The sequence below is a fragment of the Argiope bruennichi genome, chromosome 2, assembly GCF_947563725.1.
Source record: "Argiope bruennichi chromosome 2, qqArgBrue1.1, whole genome shotgun sequence".
In the NCBI taxonomy this organism is placed as follows: domain Eukaryota; kingdom Metazoa; phylum Arthropoda; class Arachnida; order Araneae; family Araneidae; genus Argiope; species Argiope bruennichi.
The window spans coordinates 62,710,867-62,734,320 of NC_079152.1; the positions used below are offsets into that span (position 1 = coordinate 62,710,867).

The following is a 23,454-nucleotide window of genomic DNA, read 5'->3' on the forward strand; positions in this document are numbered from 1 at the left end:
GAAGTGATTACAGAAATAAGATCTCAATCAAAAAAAATTTTTTATTTGACCTATGCCTAGCTTGGTTAGATGCCATTTTCCCCACTTCTCCCCAAACCTGAAAAATTTTCTATAGTAGAATGTTGGATACTTTCAAGATTTCTCTTAAATAACATAAATAACGCTTTTGTAAAAAGTAATTTTTTTTTTCTGAAAAAAAAAAAAAGAAGCCAAAATTACAGGGCTATAACTGCATTTTGTAATTCAATGGTAATGTGGTTCCCATACTTCAAATAACATGATTTTTCATCAATTTGAAATACATCAATTCATTGCTAATTACTTTAATTTTAATTGCCATTTACTTAAATGTAATTTTTTGGAATGCATGTCTTAATCGTCTAAATAAATACAATGCAGCTTGTATATCTTTTCTGCCCTCCATTTTATATCACATGTTCTATGTTTTCTATTCTAGTAACACAATTGATTTTTTTTATTACCATTTGGAACAATTTCTAACATTTTTATAAACAGTTTTCATAATTTATAACATTTTTATAAACTAAGAAACTTTTGTAATAACAAGCAAGAAAAATACTTAAAACAGCAATCAGATATTAAGTCTTTTAATAAATTTGAAAAATGCTAAAAGGCTTATATACAAAAAATATCAAATAGAAAAAAATAATAATAATTTAAGAATGGATCTATCTTTTATCATGAAATAATGATTATATATGAATTTCAACAATTGACTTAACATTAAAAAATAAATATAAGAAGGCAAGTAAGAATTTGTATCTTTAAAAATAGAAAATTCTATAAGGCAACAAGAATATTCTTACTCAGAATAGCTTATGCCAGTAAATTAAAAAAATAAATGCATAAATAGGATATATGCAACAGATTTTTTAAAAATAAAATTAGGATATGAAATTAATTATTTAAAATGAGGGGTGGGAAGAATAAAAAAAATGATCAAATATATGCATTCAAAAGCAAGTTAAATAGCTTTAATGAATAATTTGTCCAGAAACGGTCTATCTGTATGTTCAAATCCCCCTCTCCCTGTCCATTTTCTTGAAAACTTTTAAAGATGAATTGTTTACTCTTTTTATTATTATTAGTATTATTATTATTATTATATATAAATGTGCACTACTTGTGAATGGAGAATAAAGAGATAAGATAAAAAGAATGTGGCAGTACAAATCTTAAGAGTGAATACAACTTCTTATCAGTATTTATATTTTCTTAATCAATTACGAATGTGATGAAAAAAAAGTCACACATGCTTGCAGTAAATAAATCTCACTTCATCTTGCCATTATGAATGTTTCTGAAGTTCAGGAAGAGAGAAAAAGCGAATTATCATCAAATTTATTTTAATATTTTGAATGATGTTGAAAATCATTTTCTTCATAGAAATTTTAGAAATGAGTATTGTGGACCACAGTAATAAAAACCAATGATACGATAAAATGTAAATGATGTACCTGAATTATTTACAATAGGATTTGTATGAAATTTTCTATAAATATCACTTCTCTTTTAAGCTAATATACATTATCTTGTCTCAACTGCAAGGAGGGGGCGGATGGGGGAGAGTATTTTAGTACTAAAGAGGATTAAAATAAAAACTCTTGAAATGAAGTCAGGGCAAAGATATTAGCAAATTTAACAATGACATTAATTAGATCTCATCTCTGAAAGCAATAAAAAGGATAAGCAACTTTGATAAAATAATTTCAGTATTTGGGTTTCAATATATATAGAGCTCTTGTTTCACAAAAAAAGATTTACAATTTTGATATCAGAACTTAGTAATTCTTTGAACTTAGTAATTCTTAAGAACTTAGAACTTCATACATTTAACAAAGGATTATGCAACATAAAATGCAACTTACAATTCTAAATTTGCAATAATATTCATTTATAATGAATGATATTGTCATCAGAATTATTTATTATTATAAGAAATATATGTATATAAATAATATGTTTAACCCCTGCACTAAAAATTCTGACTAGTTATTTAATTCTTCTCAAAATTGAAATAATTTGATGAGTCAGGACTAAAAAATACTTAAAAGTTTTGATAGGTGATTAATAAAAAAGTTGATTCTTTTTGCAGGAAAAACATATAGATTTAGCAAAACAAGGAATTAATTGTTTAGTTATTTAAAACAGCCTTTTAAAATCCTTTCTAAAATTGCAACAATTTTAAATACAGATGTAAATTATTTTCTTCTGTCAGAGTAAGATTCTTGAGGATTTATGAGTAATCATTTATTTGTTCCAAAAATTCATTTATGTTTTCTTCCAAAAATTCATAAATTATGTTTTCATAAAAACATAAATCTTTTCCCCATTAACCTGCGTCATTGACTACAACTAAACTGGTGATAAATGCATATATTTTATGAATGAAAAACCGAAACATTTTTATGGCCATAACAGTTTCTTACTTGTAGCTCACTTCCCTTGCTCCTAATTCAAAGGTCAAGAACTTACATTGAACTTATTTATATTTCTCTATGGACACAAAATAAATTTTCCCTTTTAGTAAATTGCTCTCCTTGTTTTCACACTTAGTATTTCATACATGTAATTATTAATGTCTCTCCTTTCTTTAAAATCTGCTAATTAATGCCATTAAAAAAAATTTTAGAGGTACTTTTTCCCTTATTTATTTGATCTGAGAATTTCTCAAAAATTTAATACCTGTATGAAACTTTCATAAATATTCCTCATTGATTTGAAATTTTTTAAAATTTTGTAGTGATTGGATTCTGAAGCGTTAGGAAATAAACCTTTATAGATGGCGCTAGACAACTAGTGCGAGTGTAATTAAAAGAGTGATGTCATTCGAATGTTTGCTCTTGGAGGAGAAGGAGTTACTGAGCAGAGTAACTTGAACGAATGTGCAATAAATTTGTTGCTAAGTTTTCTATTTGCCTATTTATTCAAAGTACTCACAAACAAACAACAAATAATTAGTTCAGATTAATTAGTACTTATAAAATAAAAATATTTTGCAGTTCATAACCTTTATTACACTTCCAAATAGCAAGAAGGGTAATAATTTTTCATATTTTTAAATATAAATCTTACTTCACTGCCACTGCAATCTCAGTTGATGCTTTAACCTTCTGGGGTCCTAAAAGAGGTAGTAAATCAAGACCTAAGCAGAAGGAATCACCAACACCATTTAAAATAAAAATACGACAATTTGGGTCTTGACTCGTTTTTTGCAATGCATCTTTTAATTCCGCTAATGTCTGAAAATGGGGGAAAAGCAGTCAGTACATGAAATATCAATAAAAACATCAACATGTATGTGAAATGGTTGTATATAATTAATTGAAATTTTTATAATAACTAAAATGTTTAAAAGCTTGAGTCAAAAAAATTGCAGTAATACATTAAAATTGTTAAAAATTACATTGATAAAAAAAACTTTAACTAAATCTGAATAATACATGTAAATAATAAGCTAAACCTATAATACATGTAAGCACTTCTGCAATTAAATAATTAATTTTGCAAAGAAATTAAACTTATCTGCCAATCTATAAGTAATAATGACTTGCATAAATCGATTTATTTGATTTACTAACATTAGCAATTATTGTTTCCTTTCCAATATCTTTTATTAGAAATAAAATTTGGATAGTTTCTATCAATGTTAAATAATAATAAAAAAGAAGAAAGTTGCTTTGGGAATTTTGGCTGAGATAGTGAAGAAGAAAGAAAATGTAATTAAAAAAAAGAATTGAAATATATTAAACCTCTCAGTTCAGAATGCTCATCAACTGATTATACAATTCTGCACATAAACATACAAATATTTTTTGAATAGCAATACAAATAATAAACAAATCTGATTATTATTTTCTATTCTCCATTTAATTTGCTGTTTGTTAATATGTTCCTATTGTTAGTTACTCCTTGTTCATATCAAAATGAAGCACTATCATGCACCTCAAGTCATCACAGAATTGGAAAAGATTCAAAATCATTACAAAATTAATCTGATGAACAGTGAGAACTTTGAAATGCGTACAACTCTGATTGTCAGTATGCACACAAGAAATTAGAATTACTAATATCAAATTTTATTGTAATTTGGAAGCTGAAAAAGGTTTTGCTTTATAAATTTTTTAAACAGAATTTATAAAAACAATTTTAAAATTACAAATAAAAAATAAATAAAAGCTCCAAAGTATTATCCATATATGGCCAGGAATAAGGAAAATCACAATTCTTTAGAATATGCAGGGTGTCCCACAAATACCACCCAAACTTTGCACAGCCAGATTCCTTGTTGGGAGTACATAAAAATTGCCCAAAGAACTGTACCTAAGTTTTCCAGAAAAATACGAAAACAAAGTACGATGTCACATCCAGTGCAAGAAAAACTTTAACTTTATTTGACACATCAACAGCACTATTTGCAAAATACCAAAGCAAATATTCAAAGTGCCCACAGTCCATATTAAGGCAGGCTTGAGAGCACCTTATAATGGATGCCTATAGTAACGAACAGGAGCACAGAAAGCATTGGAGCACTATCATGTTAGAACCCAAGCCTTATATTGCATCTAAGGGTATGTCATCAAGAAAATCAGGTAACATATCATAGAGAAATATCAAGTAGGAATGTCCCGAGACCCATTCAGGCAACAGATATGGTCAAAGATGGTGCTCTCTGAGTATGCCAGTCCACACATTTACAGACCAGCGCTCCTGATGTTTCTGTGGGCAGATTGAATGAGGATTGAACTGGGACTACATATGGTTTGTGTGACAGTTGCATACCACGTCACAAGTGAAACATGATTCATTAGTCCATAAGGTATGAGCAATGAAAGCACAATCTGTATTATATTGCAGAACAGCCATTCACAAAAATCCATGGGTTTCTGAGAGTCATTTAATTTTAGACCTTGCACAGTTGTGTATCGAAATCGACACATGCATGATATGATATAATCGCCGAAAATTTTGAATATCATCATCAGGAAAAATATGCAAATAGTGCTGCTGATGTGTCCACTACAGTGTTTCCCCCTTGCACCGGATGTGACATCATACTTTGTTCTTTATACTTTTCTCAAAAACTACGTGTTGTACAGATATAGTTCCTTGGGCATTTTTTATGTACTCCAAAACGAAGAATTTTGCTCTGCAAGGTTTGAATGGTATTTATAGGACACCCTATATATTATACTGATCATGACATGAAGATCACTTATCTTTTGTCTCGCATATTCTATTTCATATTTTAAAATTATTAAAATAAATTGCAAGTAAAAAAAGAGAAAAATGGATCATTTTCTATTAAGGAAAATATAATGGCAAATTAATTTATTAAAATAAATTTTAAAAATCAATCATAATAATTCATTAATTTAAATATCAAACACAAATCAAATTCAATTTCTACTAATACTAAGCTTCCATGAGAAAAATGTTTTGTCTTATTAAAAGTTTTAGAAACATTTTATGAATAAAAAAAAATTTCCACCATGTGATATAATAAAATAAAAATGCCATTTAGGTTAAAATATTAAAATCTTACGAAGTATAAAGAATGAAATTTTACCTCTACAGTAAGGAATATAGAACATCCTCTATTTAGTTTCAACTGTACTTGCAGACAACCGCTCAGGTGATACACTTTTATTGTCTTATAATGGCAAGTGAAAGTAGCACCAAGTAGCCTTGGAATTTCTTCTTTCACTGGCTTTTTTTCGTTTCCTGTAGCTAAATAATCATAAATATCTAAGTATTTACATTAAAAATAAACAAATTCACTTTTTTTTTTAATGACTAGACTATTACAAATGCTGTACACAAAAGAACATATATTTGAACCTACTTTTGGTAGACAATAATTTTGTCTTTCAGCATTTAAATTATTATGATACTTGCACAAGAAAGGTAAAGAGAGCAAAAGATAATGCAAAAAAAATGATACAGCTAGAATTTTTTTTCTATCTTTATTTCCATGTTTTATTTAAAATTTAGTAGTTTGCAATGGGAAATATATTAATTTCCAGAGGTATTGCCCTTCAAATATACCTCCAGGATGCTTTTCTCTTATCTTCCAAAATTGGAGAAAACAACTTAATAGAATTCATAGTCCATGTTTGAAAAATGGATCTGTTAATGCTCAGCATTCTATTTATAAGACAGTTTACATTTCACTCTTATGATTAATTTGAACCTATTTCGCCTCCCCCCCTTTTTTTAATACTTAACAAATCAATATGTATTCACAAATTCTTAAACAATTTCCAATTTCATATATCACCCATTAGCTCTCATTTAAAATTAAAGTCTTATCCTTTTGAATTTTTTCCCTTCTTTGAAATTTCCTAATAATTAACAGATTATATTTTCACTTCAGATAAAATGGAAACAATACTTAACATTCTGAATAAACATTGTAACGTTTCCCCTTTTTCCTCACATTGTTAAGCGCATCCAGACCAGATGCAACGTCTCCTGCTCCCACACATATTTAAATGCATACGGACTTTCAGATGTGGATTCTTTTCATTAGGAGTCATTATGTCTGTTCAATAATTACTATAACCAGGTGTGGGAAAACAGCTGTGCATCCCATCATTTCAAATAGATGCCTTCATCATGTCTTCAAAGAAGAGGAACGTTGAAACATCCAGATGCTAAACTTTTTTTCCTTTATGAAAAGAATCCTCAAGTCATCAAGAACCAATCAATCAATAACAACTACTTTCATTAAGTGTCAAACCCAAGTTCAATTCAGCCAGCGTTAGCTGCGAATTGCTTGTAATTGACATGTGCTCAGGAGGTGTTCGACCACTAAGATGGTACCTTAACAGACACTCCTTCGGTCAAATTTAGACCACTGAGGAAGCATTGCTGAGCAGCTACTGGGTGATAGGGATCTCAATGAGAAACTGGAAGCGGATATCTGATGAAAATAAAATGCGCCCCCCCCCCCAGAGAAAAAGAAGAGAAGGGCTTCGAAGGAGAGTTCGGAAAAGTTTCTAGTTTTTTTGGAAGCTCCGTGTGATTCAGGCTTCTGTGTTAGGGTCCAAATAATATTAACCTAGATGAGTACACGTTGTCCCTTGTAAATATATATGGCTGTAAATAAAAGTATTATTTTTTTAGGCTACTCTCTTATTTGGTCAGCCTCGGCCAAGATATTACAACATTAGTAGTATTTTAGACAAAAATTATAAATTTCTTAAACTCAAAGTTATTAATTAAAACCATACCATTAAAAATTAAAACCAATTAAATTAAAACCAATTAAATTAATTAAATTAAATTAAAACCATACCATTAAAAAAAATTTTTAACTTTTTGAACACTTAGGATTTTTATTTTGCTTTATATTTTGAGTCCCAGTATCACCTGAGATACTGATTTTGGTGTAACAGACTAAATCAAGTATCTCTAGAGATCAATTTTTAAGCACGTGAGGTAAAATATTACTTACTATGCTGTTAATAATTTTCTCAGATTTTATGGACTAAGATTTAAATTTAAAAAATTATATATGATACAAACAATATATACATTTCAGAAACAATTCTCAAGTACAGCTCTAAGCACTATGTCTCATCCATGATTTTCTTAAATTATCAAATCAGATGATTTAGTTCATTAAGTTTTTATTTAATTTTTAATTTTATTAAAAAAATTTCTTATGCAGAGCTTTTTGTTCCTTTAAAATACACTATTTTCAAAAATTCATTATTAAATAGTTATTCTTAACTCATTAATAGTTCCCGAGTTATGAATAAAAACAATTTGGAATTTTTGGTAAAATAATTTTCAAATTTTTTTTTAAATCATGAGAAGACCTTTTATGATCAAATTATAATTTAGATCAGAAAGTGTTAAAGAACGTTTTGGATAAACCAATGATATTTCCTAGAAAATTCAGTTTGCAACTGAATACATATTAAATGTTGACAATCACCAAAGAAAAGCATACTTCACTGTTACAAAGATCTTAATTAGCTAATGGCAATTAGCAATATAATGATGAAAATAAAACATGTGACTTTCTGATCCTAACTATAAATAAAAGCACAAAATTCTAATAAAATTTTCATTCAGCTTCATTAGTTATTTTCATGAATATTTTTTTATAATATATAAATATTTCCTCCTCTTTTATAAATAAAGAGTAGAAAAACAATAGAAATAATCACGTCAATTTGAAATGATTAAATAATAATTCTTTAATTAGCAAAAATAAAAAAAATACTTTTGAAAATTTGCTATAAAATTTATATAAGATGTTTTAGGTACAAGAGCATTACAAAATTTGCCATAAACATTTGCAAAGCTTGGATCTAACAGAGAACACAGTTATTCACTTGCTGCTATTCCAGCTGCAAAATACACCAATCATGTTGAAAACAGCAGTTTGTAATATTAATATCGATACCCATGACTTATCACACACGATGTAGCTTCAGTGAAATCTGATCTCAACCCCACAATCTTCCAATATAAAAGACAATTCTATCATCAGGCCTATCAAGCAAGATAGGAGCAAGACCCTAGTTCTAAGATTTTTTAAAAAGATAATACAAATACTTAACACAGTAGAAGTTCAAAAAAGTTTTTGCTTCAACAGGCATGGATATTAAAAGCAACTATATGAAATTAAAATTAACGAAAAAAAAAATGCATCAGTTTTTTTTTTCTTTTTCTTAATAACATTTTAAAAAATGACATTTCTATTTCTTGAAAGTTATTATTCTTAGAAATGACACATCTTTTTCATCAATACATTTAAAAAGAATATTCTAAAACACTTTCAATAATTCACAATGTAAAACAACTAAGATTCCTGAAATTAATAATGATTATTTGATAATGTGAACAATCAATTCAAACATTTAGCTCTTTAAATTTTTCAAAATATCAAATTAATTAAACCAATTTATCTTTGAATTTGAAGTTTCATCAAAAATAAATAAATAAATAAAATAAAATAATGAATCGTAAGTAAATATTACTTCTTTGCCCTCGACATTAAAAATTTCACTAATAAAATTACTGTAAAAAGAATTCTAAAGTTTCATTTGATGAAGACGAAGAAAGATACAATATATTAATAATACAAACAGAAACTAGAATAAATTTTTATATTTATAATGATATTAAGAATTTTATATCATTTAATTAAACATTAATCATAAAGTTACCATAATCAATAATGATAAATATTTCTACTATTTAATTTCCCTTGACTTTTTCTTGTTCTTTTCCTTTTCTTTTTTAATTTCCTTGACAATATTCGGAAACAGACAAAATGATTTAGCTTCAGTTTTGCCTTCATATATATTGCACAGTACATTCTTAATAGTATGTGAAAAAAAGTATTCTACTCTAGTTGTTTAAAATCAATACAGAATAAAAATTTAATACTCACAAAATAAAACAAAAATCAATATCAATCATTAAGTTCCAGATAAGCATTTTTGTAAACATTTCCCCAATGTTTGAAAACATATTAATCAATATATATAATGTAATAGAAAATATGTTCTAATCTAGTTAGGCTTTTCTCAGAACTGATTATCATAGCTTAACTCATGAAAGATGTAACATCACGCAATTTTATATTAACAAAGTTAACATAAAATCACATGCAAGTACTTGGGAGAGTGAGATAATCTATTTCCTTCTAGTGGGATCTCCTCAAATTATCCTAGATATCTCTATCAAGAATGAACCGGAATTTAACTAACAGAAGGAAGGGGTGGAAGCTGATCTATGAATTAAAAAAAAAAAAAAACTGAAAGACAATATTGGCAATAATAGCATGTACTTTTTAAGCTTAAAGGTGGTATTGAGTCAAAATAATAGAAATTCAGTGATGACAGAATTGCATTAATAATAATAAATAAAAATCTGCATATGGGCAGAATGCTTACCCATTAGTATCATACAAAAAAAAGTGTGAAATGTGGTTCTTATTACTAATTTTTTGTTATCGCATAAAAAATTATTTGCATCAATTTAAAAAAAAGATGGAATGAATGATTTTTGCAAATTTTTTTTTCATATATTTTCGATTCTCAGATATGGAAGGAGGTAATGATATTACCAAAATAGAGGAGTGATGAAAGAAGGAAGGATATATTTATATTTAACAATTAGTTGCCTCAGACAACCAGCTAGTTTGCCAGGAATAATAATTATATCCGATTTCAGATAAATCTTAATTCTCTAATTTAACAAAATGTCTGAGAAGGGAAAAAAATTATTTCTGTATCAAACTTATTTATTTACAATGATTATTTATTTTATGTTTAATTTAAAATAATTGGACATTAATAACATAAAACTTGCACTTCCATAATAAATAATAATCTGGTGGTTCAATGTCGAATTGAAGATAAAATGTCAGACACACTGTAACTGCCAACTCGCTTCTTGCAATTCAGGAATACAGAAAGCCTTACACTGTATAGTAGCTATCTTACTCACAACTGACATCAAAATGAAATGCTTGCATATTGGCAGAAACACTCTATACTCTGTTTCACCCTAATTTGGCAGTAGTGTATATTCTAGGCATGCCGAATCGCAGTCGCTGTGAGGGGAACTGGGTTACTTTAAACTATAAAGTTACTAAAAATGCAGATCGCTGGCGGAACTTTATCTCGCAAATTTTTCGCCAAATAGTAAATATTTATTAACTTTATTATATTATCATTTTAAACCAGAGAATTAATTTTTTCCTTATTTTCATTATTTTTTTCAATATTATTGATGCATTATTTTAATAAATCATTAAAGTTATTTCATTTCGTTTCATCGTTTCTCAAAAGAAAACCCTAAATCTTTCAATATTCTGTAAAGCTTAGTTCGGTTAATGTTTTTAGAAAAGATATCTGTATCATCGTTCACATCTTTTAAAACTTTATCTATTGCTGGGATCTCATTTCTACGAATAAATGCATGGATTTTTCGTCAGATACAGGATAATGTAAAATCATCATTTTTACATCATCATATTTACTTTTTCATAAGATGACCTGAATGTTTACCTACTGAGACAGGTTGCTTCTTTCCAGGGGTACTTAAAGGACTGGATGCCTTTATTTCTGTTTTCATGTTGCACTTTTTGTTGATTTCACTCGTCTTAAAGATGTACAAAGCGTATTAGGTGATAACACTTTTTCTTTTTCAGACATTTTAGAAGTGAATAGAAATGACGAATCGAATAAATATTCAACAATCAAAACTAATAACTACTAATGTGATTAATAGTATCAAAAATATCAGCTGGTAAAAAAGCGAGAATAAGAAAGTACGAAAGATGATAATGGTTGGGAACTAAATGAAGCTGAGTTGGCGGAGACGTAAAAGAAAAGCGCGCCAAATATTTGACCTTGAAGATCGGTTCTGGCCAAAGTGGAATTCATTATGTCAATCGTTTCGTTTTATTCGTTCGCTTTATTTACAAAATACTTAACAGATAAACACTTCTAACTTGAGAATAATTTTAAATACATACTGATAAAAAAAGGATTTCTGTAATTTATGATATTATTTGATAAATTTCTGAGCATTTTAACTATTTTAAAGTCGGAATTGATGGGGAACTCTTTTCCAACGCGGAGCGTCACATTTTCTGCCTTTTACAATACTGCCAAGTTAGGGTGAAACAGAGTATAGTGGTTATTTATGTAACCACCATAATAGTGGCCATACACTCAACTAATACCACCCAAGAAGCGGAAAATAAAACTTTGCAACTTCCTCTTTCCTTCAGTATGTAAACTGTTCATATTCAATGAATATTTCATGAAATACAAATTAATTAAATTGGATCCTTGTTTTCGAATAACCTTGTATATAAATAGATCAGGAAATAATTGTATCAATGTAAATTTCTTTTTTAAAATCACTTTTTGATAAAATTATTTTAAAAGGTCCCACATAAACCTTGAATTTTATTTCCTCTATTTGCCAACCTTACATTACAGAAATTAATGAAGTATAGAGATTAATATCTTGAAACTGTACAATGTACTGTACAAACCTTACAAACAAATTACAGATAACAACAACAACGTTAAATCACCATCAAATAACATACATATAGCTTCTTCTAATTAGAAAAATTATGTCCAATTGCTGATTTATTATGATACACTTCTTACATTATAAATTTGAATAATTGAATATAATATATTTAAGTATAAAAACATTTTAAATGGTATAATTTAAATTACTTAAAACTAAAAAAAAAAAAAAAAAATCTGAATTTATTTTATCACATTCTTTTGCTAACTACATTTTTATTTACAAACTACATAGTATTGTAAAATTAATACAAGAAAGGCTGAAGGGAGGTAAGGGAAAATGTATCATTTTTAGTTTAGCATCGAAATTATAAAGCCCACGTCTTTTCTTTTTTTATATACGCAACTAAGCTGTCTAAACCTATTTAATAATACAAGAAAATTAGAATAAGAGAAAATACAAAAGAAAATTATGTTGAATTGATTAGCAATTCACTTCAATATCATTCTAACACAATAAAATACATTTAAATAAACTTTTGATGTTAAATTTGATTTAAAGAATTATTTCTTACAATAAAATTTGATCGACAGAACACCAAGGAAATTTAAAATTATGAAATACTTTAAATAGTTGGAACTTACTTGCACTTTTAAATTCCACATAATTTATTGCTTGCGGAGGACGAGCATGTTTCACATGTAAAAAGTTAGTGCTACTTTCTTCAACAATTATTGACTGATTTCTTAAATTTTTGGTACTTGTACTAATATGACTGAATGATTTTTTGTCATTTGAAACTGTAAAAGAATTGGAGGTGCTCTGGTTAAAGGCTATCCTTTTAGGAAAATTGGAATAGGATACACTTTTATTTGATGTCTGTGAAATTGTAGTAGTTAGGGGCTTTTCACCACCAGTTCTAAAACTCAATTCTTTTGAGTCAAAAGGGATATGACAAATTGTAGATGAATTTGATGCAACACTGTTATCCTGGCACAAGGTTTTGTTCATGGTGATATTAGGGTCAACTGCCCTAGTTATAGATGAAATGGAAGAACTTTTCTCTTTTTTAATAGGTTCAGTTTTCTCAACAGACAAAGTTCGAGATTTAGAACGTAAAAGTTTTAAATACTTATTTGAAATCTTTTTACATGTATCTTTAACTACTGAATTATCTACATGGCTACTTACAGAATTCGTATGCACATTCTTAAGACCATTAATAGTTTGTTCTGGATTTTGGTCTTCATCACTGATTAAACTTTCTTGTAAGGAGTTCTGAGTAAAAATTATTTTCTCATGCTTCGGGGAACAATGTATATTTTTGTCATACCTATATTTGAGAGCAGAATCTGATTTGTCAGAAACTGGAAAATCAGATGCCACTTTACATTCAATATTCTGTAAGCGCACATGGTCTTGAAGAGACACACATGGTTCCAAAACAGGTGGTCCATCATCAATAGGTGAACATTTGTCTAACACATTATCTCTAATAGCAGTTAATCGAGGTAAATCATCATCTTCAAAACAAGTAGAAACAACAACTTCAGCTCCAACTTCTCTAAAACAAGCATCAATTGTACGTATTCCTTCTTCAGCTATGTCATAAAATGTAGAAGAATAATCAGACATTAAATTTGGACAATCAATTTCTATATCTGGATTTCCTTTTAAATTTAATACATAATTTATTGGCAAAGAAGATGATTCAGCTTTGGTAAATAATGGACATCCTTCATTCTCTCCTTTATCTAAGAGTTTCTGTTTTTTCTGTATAACAGAAGATGAACCTGAAGGATCAATACAATTTCTTAAAGAAATGCGTGCACTTTTAAGTGGAGAACAAATTATAGCTTCATCATTAGATTTAAGCATATTTGACATTTTAAGGCCTTTAGAAGATGATTGCTTACTAACATTTGTATCAATTGAAGAGTCTATTTCTTTTAAAGCAGCATTTTTTAAATGACTTCTGAGAGTAAGATTTGTTCGTACATGATTTTTAACAGTTCGATTAGATTTCTTTTTCACTGAAGAAGCTTTAGAATTAGATAGGCAAGCCAACTGATTATTAGATGGGCTTAGTGAATGTTCATTATCATATTTTGGTCTTTTAGATGGTTTAGAAACAGTAGAATTTGATTTTTTAGGGGAAGTTTTACCAAATACAGAACATGATGCTGCTTGCCTAATATTAAGCTGCCGTAAAATGTTATCAGGAGAAAAATTTTTGGCCCATTTAATCTCATGGAGAGAATCATATAATTTTTCAACCTCAGACCTACGTTTTCTGTTATTTTCAGTTTTTTCTGAGGAGAAATTTTTATCAAATGAAGCATTACGAATTCCTTGAGTGGCATTACTCTGAACACATGTCTGAACCTTTGTGCTTGATATGACAGTTTCTTCTTCTAAATTTTCTTCCTTATAACGTCTGACAACAAGGGTTGTGCATGTTGTAGTACAATCACAGCTGCAAGTTTTCTTACGTATCTTCCTCCTCAAATTATGCCTAAATGGCAAGATAGAACTTTTGGAACTTGAGCATGACAATAATGTCTCATGCTTAATGTTAAAACTGTTAGGACTTATTTCAGGACATGATAACCTTGACAAACTTTCACTCCGTATTTCAGTTTTGACAACTTTAGGAAGAGAAGTGGATGTTATGATGACAGAAGTGTTCTTCGTGCCTCCATCACTTGCAGATGAAACAGTACTAGATAGAGAAGAACCAGATGAATTACGATTTCTCTTAGACAAAAGCGAGGAGTGTTGCCCATCATTCATTAAGTGATTATCAGCTTGAAAAATTGAATTTTGTGAAGGACGATTGCTGCAAAACACTGATGAGTCATTAGAACAGGAGGAAAAAGAATTGCATCTAGTCCATTGAGATTGCTCATCAAGAATTGCATGACCAAGTGGAAGTGATGCAGAACCATGTATTTTTGTGAGATCCTGTGTTCTTTTATCCATGTTTATAAAGCAAACCAAGAGTTCAGAAGATTTTAAGCTGCTGAACAGAATTCTCAGTATCATAATGAATCAATATCTTCATTTTGAATGTAAATAGATATTAGAAAACAGAATCTGAAAAGAGAAGACATAAAATTATCTTAAATATCAAAGTATAATTTTAATACATACTATCAACTTACTACTGTTTAATACATACAGTCAACTTTTTAATACATACTAATAGAAAAAATACAGGCTTTAAGAAAATGAAATCTGAACTTCTAATTCAGCAATTCAAATACTACAAACATCTTATACCAGTGTTACAATTATATAATAACCATTTTAATTAACTTAAAATAAGAATACAATATTTGTATTAATAAAAATATCACAGTATTGAATTTGAAATAAAAATATCAGTAAATAGGTAAAAAGGGGAAAGCAAGTGAGTGAGAACGTCCAAATATTTTATTGTGTAATAACTAATAAGTGTTTTTCAATTTTTTTTTTTTGAACATATGACAAAGACATTAGATTAGTTTGCTCTTTAGTTATTATTTGTTTTTTTTTAAGAGCAATAATTAAAACTAAGTGGTATACTGAGGTACAACCAATACAATTAGTTTTATTGGTCTTAATATTTCAATTAAATACAAAAACAAATAATGTACTAAATGCTCATTTAGTGCACTCAATGTTTCATTTTAATGACCAACAAGAACATAAAAAATAAAGTTACAAATTTAAAATACACTCTCTTGAAGAACATATCTACATATCTTGACGTGCATACTAATATTAATAATATGTCAATTGTTACAAATTTTAAGAAATTATTTCATGACATTATGAAATTAATTGATTCCGAGTATGTTGGTATTTTTTATAATAGAAACATTTTTTCTTTTTAAGAAATAAGAGACAGCAAAGCCGAAAATCCTAATTGTATTATATTAAAAGGTATTTCTTCAATGTTGAAGGCAATGGTTTAACAAGGATGGAGCAGCTAAGACAAGTGCTTGTGGTAGCATTATCAAGAGGCACAGTATTAAAGAATCCGTTCATTGCAAGAGAAAACTATGCTGTTTTTTTTAAAATTCTTAATTCCCAAATTCTTTAAAATTAAAATGACTTCAGTCGCATATGGGAGTAAATTTAGGAAACAAATCTTAGAAATAGATGGAGAAATAATTAAAGATTTTTCATAATAATATAAAAAAAAATTATATTCACAGAAGACTGATAATCAAACCCCATTTGTGAAAGAGGTCTTTTTAAAGAGTTCTTTCTCACAATGGATTATAGCAGGCTACTCCCAGATCTTTTTAAAAGCCCTGCTCCCATGGTCAGTATTGTAATAAAACTGTCATCTTACCTGTTGTGGGATCACCCCTCACTAGTCTTTATCATACTATTCCACACACCCTCAGGAGTTTTCTGCAAATTGTCAGTAAAATGAATGGACATTAAAGGCCTGAGAATAAGTCATGCCATGAATCTGTTCCAAACATTGTGACATCCGGAATTGCTGCTCAATTTTCACGTCATAATTTTTAAGAAATCTTATATTTTCAAGAATTTCATTATGGAGCGGAATAATGAGATAAATCTGAAGTTTTGGGTGCCTTCATATGGAATTCAAATTAATGCCATAAAAATTGAATCCAGGTTTATAATGCATAGTGATGCATTCAAAAACAGCTTAAGTATCGAGTGCTCTTTGAATGTACTAAAGAAGAAAGAAAATATGATGTCTACTTCATGGAGTTGCTGATGAAAGTGGGAAACAGTATAAGAACTGGGGCTGAAATCAATGAAATATAGAACCAGAAAGGTTTCACATTAGAAAAAAAATGACCTTTTTTTCTTTTTAATTTTATTAAACACCAAGGGGGAACTAAAATATTTGAGGCTTTCTAAACTTACGGTTTTTTCTGATTAACTTATCCCAAATTTTTAAATGTTTGAAATGGCTTTAATTTAATAATGTATAAAAATGATTAATTGTTGCAGCAAATGAGAAGTTTTAAACTTAAATAAAAAATTTTAAAATATTTCTTGTTGACATGAACATTTCTTAGAGCTAAGTTATTAAAACTAGAGAAAAAAAATGTGCAACTTTGGCATAATAGATAGAACAAAAGGAATGTTCTTTCACTATAGATTTTTCTAGTGGGTATTCATTGAAATTGCAAGAATATTAACATAAATTTATGTCAAAAAAAGATATTGTAATTTAAAGCAAAAGTATATGTGCAAGAAAAAAAATTCTCATCCATGTCAAAAATAATGTTTTATTTAAAGAACCAGTAACAGTGTTTTCTTTTTAAAGTGTTACATTTTCGTTAACAATACTTGTAACGAATAGAATAACAATAATTAGGAATAAAGGTATTATTCTATTTTTACAGAGCAGAATAAAATAGAGAAAGAAATATTTACACTTGTTTGGTTAAGTGTTATAAAAATCCATTCCAGTATTTAACAGTGTTTAAAAATTAATCAGTAATGTATATAATTTTTAATTATTTACATTTGTCAGTTGTTTGTTCTTTTATTATAAAATTAATGGAAAGCATATTTGATTTTATGTTTTTCTAAAAGATTAAATTTTTCACACAAGAATTCATTTTTTTTCTATTTCTTAATCGAGATATTTTTTTATAAGATTAAAGTTATATTGTATTAAATTTCCTAATTAAGCCTACAAAGTTTCAAGCAATACTTCATAAAATTTGTTTCCAAAATATTTTTGTGATATATCTTCATGATGCCTTTTAGAAGAAAGACTAATTCATATTTAATGTTCTGAAGTTTATATTATTAATAATAAAAGTGCATGCATGTACTGGTGCATTGCATAGCAAATGACAAGACTTTAAATTAAAATCTAGCACAAATATATTTTTAATTTTACTGAAAAAAAAAAGGAAATTTTCAATGTTTTTTTTTTTGGTGTTACCCTCTTCTAATGTTAACAAAAATAATTTTTACAACATCTAAACATTCAAAATGTATTCTTTTAAATGCCAGAAGTTAATAAACACATATTTTCTATAATTTTGACAAATTTCCAAAGTTAATTGCAATAATAGGTCTCATTATTGTCAAACCCATTTATTTACAACTTCATCAAGGTTCTAAATTGGTTCTTCTTTTATAGAAAAGATCATTGCATGGAAAATTTATTCAATCAATTTCTTTGATCTTCATTTCTAAGCAAAGAAAATGTGTTAAGTGATTTTATAGCCTATGAATATTAATTTTCCTTCTTTTATTTAATATGATTTTAAGCATAAGATGAATTTTATTTCAGGATTGGATTTGCCCTGTCATATTTATCAAGAAAACAAAAGGTTAATTTTCACAACTCAAAAATCTATAAATATTTTTAATTATATTTATGTGTGTGTGTATATATATATATATATATATATATATATATATATATATATATATATATATAATGTAATTTTGTAATTACCTAATAAACATAATTGCAATAATCATCAGAATTATCTAGTAATGTGATTTTTTATAAATTTTTTAACAATAATTTTTTTAGAAATTTTGCTGTTACATGTACTAGAGTTCTTTTCCAACATGTGTTATCATAATTAGCATTATATTTATAATTATTAGAATGAAAAATTTACATTTTAAAATTATATTTAGCAAGGAATGCATTTTTTAAAGTAGATGAATTATTCAGATGATTATTATGATTATTTATTTATTTATTTTACTTACTAGATATATTTGAGTATTTCAAAAACAGCAATTTAATTTAACTGCTGCAGTTAAGTCAAATATAAGAAATAAATTCAAATGATATGTGTTCAATGAACAATATTAGCAGTTTGTCATTACAGCTGTGAAGTTAAAAAACTTATAAAATCACAAGAACAGAAATTATATAATCTCCAAATTAGTTACTTAAGAAAAATTCTTAAACCATATTGGTCAAATAAAATTTCTCCCAAACCTATTTCCAACGAAATAAAAAAAAAAATCACTGAACATGAATTGGACATATACTTAAAATGCCAACAAATGACATAATTGCATTTATATAGACATTGGATGAAAAAAAAAAAAAAAAAAAAAAAAAAGGGGGGGGGGGAGAAATAGAAAAAAAGGACACATAGTTATAGAAGAGAGAACTTGCTTTGAATCAGAGATGTGCTTGGGAGACAGCATTAAACCAGGTTAAATGATATACAGCTGTTGTGGCTTCACACACCAACTTGATGTAACAAGAAATAATGTTGACACATAGCAATTGTAATATTATAATAACTAGTGGGAAATGACATAGTTATAAATGAATAAGTAATTTTTTTTTAAAGCTTTGTAAATAGAATTCCATGATTTACAGAACCTAGGTTTTGCTCCAACTCTAATGAAATATCAATTCATTTAGCTTAAGTCAATTTTTCAGTCAAGTTTATCTCATTTATTTTGAAAACTTTAAGTAGAGTCAATGCATTATCTAAAAGAATAGTATCTATAAATACACGATGCTCAAAATTAACTATACAAAACAAATATCTAATAAATTATGGAATATATCCTTACATTAATTACTTACTTTTTTGCATTTGTATATATTAATGATCTCATAATTACAGTGGCAGTATTCATTCTTTTATTCAGTATTAATTGCTGTAGGTGGTAGCTAGTTAACTAAGTTTAAAAATGTGCATTAAAATATTACCTTAACTAAATATGTCTGCCAATTTAATAAATATATCTTAGATATTTTACTTATAGATAGAATTTAAAAATTCAATTAAAGATAATAAGTAGGGAAACATCAAACAAAGTGCAATTAAATTTCCTAGATATCACATTCATTAACATTATAATATATTAAGTAAATGCTAAGAAAGGATAGGTGCTTTTCATTAATAAGGTAATGTAGTCAAAAAGGGTGAAAAAAATGCTTAATGTCAAACCTTGTTATTTACAAATACATTTATTTAGGAAACAAAAGATGTATTACACAGTTCCTAATTTTAATAATGTAAAAAATAAAACTCAGTTTATAAAAAAAACATATAGTTACGACTGTTTGATATTATGGGAGCTTCCTCCCCCCCATATAAACATAACATATATTTTCAAACATATATAATTTTAAAGGTTAATCTTTTTAACATGAAGTTCAACAAAATGCTGTATGAAATGTAACCTGAAAGCCATCAGCCAGAATTCACTATAACAAAATGAAAGTTCAATATTTTTTTGTAGTATAACAATGCTAGGTTGACAAATATCAAGAGAATTTTATCTACAGTTATTTCAATAAATGAAAGTATTTGAAGATAAGTGGAAAAAAGAAGAATTTGCAAAAGACATTTTATTCACTAACCCTAAATCTTAAAAATAATATATTTTGACTAAAATTGTTTGAAATTTAACTGACTTCACTACATGCTTATTTTTTGCAAAAGACATTTTATTCACTAACCCTAAATCTTAAAAATAATATATTTTGACTAAAACTGTTTGAAATTTAACTGACTTCACTACATACTTATTTTAAAGAAACTGATGAAATATAATTTGAGGAACCGTTTTTGAGCAATACTTTTAAAAGAATTAAGAAAGAATTTAGAAACTTCCCAAATCAAAAAATATGTCAAACCCTCAACAAAGATCATATTATGACATTTGCTAAGCAAAAAGACAGGATTAAAAAATAAAATTGATTAAATATAATATAATTGGACATATTTTATGACTATTATGGAGCAATTATAAAATGTATCCTTTGTATTCTTACAAAGTAAACTCTCTCTAATCTCACACATACAAGATCAGACACCTTGCTGCAATATATATATCACTAAATTACATGAAGATACATTTTCCCAAGATTACAAAACAAGCTAATATATCAAACAGAAAATATGTTATGACACTAAATAAGAGCACTTTAAAACAGACAAATCATGTGCTGAAATGGGAAAGGTTTCAAGTTTTATCATGAAAGAATGGCTCACCAATTGGTGTAGGTACAATGTTTGAATAGAAAAACTCTACTATTTCAAAATAAGAATGTATGATGATAAACTGACATCTGTGCATGCTGAATATATTGATTTAAGACACAAATCAATGTACAAATATTTGTGAGTAATATAGCATATTTATAAGATACAAATCAATGTATATATATTTTTGAACAAAATAGCATATTTATAAGATATAAATCAATGTATACATATATTTGTGAACAAAATAGCATATTTATAAGATATAAATCAATGTATACATATATTTGTGAACAAAATAGCATATTTGTAAGATATTAACCAAAGTATATATGTATACAAAATAGCATATATATAAGATACAAATCAAAGTGCATATATTTGTAAACAAAATAACATATTTATAAGATATAAATCAATGTATTTATATTTGTGTACAAAATAGCATATTTATAAGATATAAATCGTATTTATATTTGTGTACGAAATAGCATATTTATAAGTATAAATCAATGTATTTATATTTGTGTACAAAATAGCACATTTATAAGATACAAATCAAATTACATATATTTGTGAACAAATATAGCACACTTACCTATGAGTGTATAAACAAACAATCACCATCTTAAATTAATGATGAATCTTATTCAAACCCAACATGGTAAATTCAAAATCTGCAGAGCAAAAAATTAACTTAATAATCATTTTGTTATAACACACATGTTTTAATGACCAAAATATACAAGTAAGTAATCAACAACATTTTGCTTTGAAGTAATTAGTTGGAGGGGGAAAAATATACATCAACGTACAATGAAAGTATTCAGCACTAAAAAAAAATTGCAAGACGCGATTAGAAGCAAAATAAAATATTTGAAATAATAATTTACAAAAACACAATCTGTTATCTAAAAAAAATCTAATAAAAAGCTTTTAAAAATTAAAAACATTAAAAAAGAAATCCTCAAAATGAAAATCGTTTCAGAAATGTTTATTTTTGTCTTACCCAATCTCGATTAAAATCGAAAGTGTACGGGACAAAGTAGATGGCTTTGAGTATCAATTAAGAGATAAATACCAAACTGACATTCAATTTGATTGGAAAAATTATTGTTACAACTCAATTAAAAGCATATTAATTTATAAAATCATTACCTATAGTGATCAGAACTTTTTACATACTACAATTTCCTTACAAATTTCATTTATTATAATGTACGTACATACATAAGTCAGATGATGCCAACCCAGCTGTTAAACTACTAGTAAACATATTGATTTACTTTTTTTTTAATACTTCGCTCATTAAAAACAATATAAGATTGATAGGATTCACAATTTGAAATATTTACAACCGTGAAGACTTAAAATTTTGAATTCTCACAATGGCACATTTCAGACAAGATGTGGGTAACAGACTGAAGGATAACTGATTGACATCGTAATATAATAAATTGTTACGTTCTTATCATATTTTGATAAGTTCACAAAACGGGAGTGGCAAACGAAAGGAATATCAGAGAACAGAAAAAACTTTAATGATAAGAGTTAATATCAAGCACTGCCTCATTTAAAATTATATTGGATAGATACCTAAAATCGTGCACAACATGAAAATCAGTATGGTGCTATTCTTCCTGCAGATGAATTCCTATAAAACATCATCTTTATTTTAACCATGCACCTCTATTCGTCTCAATAATAAGCAATTAGCAAACAATAATTACGTAGTTAAGTGTGTGATTAAAAAAATGATCATCGATTTAAAAATTATAACATGAGGAGCAAATAAATGTAGTGATATAGTGGAGGTGTGGTGGAAAATCTATTCAAAAACACATGAGTTCCATGTAAGTCTACAACAGTGGTGGATTTGTTAGGTTGCTGCCTGCCACAAGAAGGAACTTTTCAAATAAGATAAAATAAGATCCCTTGGGAATGGTGTGTGAATGAGAGAGAGAGAGCAAGAAAAGGAAAAACATGCTTTACCAGAGCATTTATTTGATCATGTTTACAATGTTTCGAGAAGGCAAAAGCTTCAATTTTATTGAACAGATTTCTGGATATCTTTCCAGGAGGAACAGTTGGAGAAAAATGTGCTTTGTGAGTAGAAATTAATCATATGGGTAGTTTCATTCTACGTATAAAACTCTCTAATAAACAAAGTTGATGACACCAGTAATCTGCAGTGAAACCACATCAGTTTTACAACAGAGATGCACTGAAAATGCGAGCGGCATTTTTAAAATTTCTCCTCGATGTCATGGATAGTCAACAATCTCCAGGGTAGGCACAAATTAATGGAAATGAAACATACATTAATTTTGAAATGTATCAAAGTTATGTTCTTGTTATTTAAATTTTTATCACAAGAGAAAAATTGATAGTTTTGATAAATAAAAATGTAAATGTTCTTTTGTTCAAAATCTTAAATCCCCAAAAGTTC

General features: G+C 27.5%; 1 protein-coding gene across 4 annotated transcripts in view; it reads right to left on the reverse strand.

Annotated features, from left to right (window-relative positions):
• The window catches only part of LOC129991918 (uncharacterized), a 38,194-nt gene extending 15,781 nt beyond the window's left edge, over window positions 1-22,413 (reverse strand). For 2 of the 4 annotated variants that reach the window (XM_056068130.1, XM_056098266.1), the window contains exons 1-5: window positions 22,015-22,413; window positions 21,604-21,682; window positions 12,684-15,135; window positions 5,591-5,751; window positions 3,097-3,263 (exon numbers count right to left, since the gene is read on the reverse strand). In XM_056068130.1, coding sequence (XP_055924105.1) covers window positions 3,097-3,263; window positions 5,591-5,751; window positions 12,684-15,084 — 2,729 coding nt within the window. In that variant the 5' untranslated portion in view covers window positions 15,085-15,135; window positions 21,604-21,682; window positions 22,015-22,413. The remainder of the gene's footprint in view (window positions 1-3,096; window positions 3,264-5,590; window positions 5,752-12,683; window positions 15,136-21,603; window positions 21,683-22,014) is intronic. The other 2 variants (XM_056068129.1, XM_056098267.1) reach the window with 2 other exon arrangements.
• Between the last annotated feature and the right edge of the window lie 1,041 nt (window positions 22,414-23,454).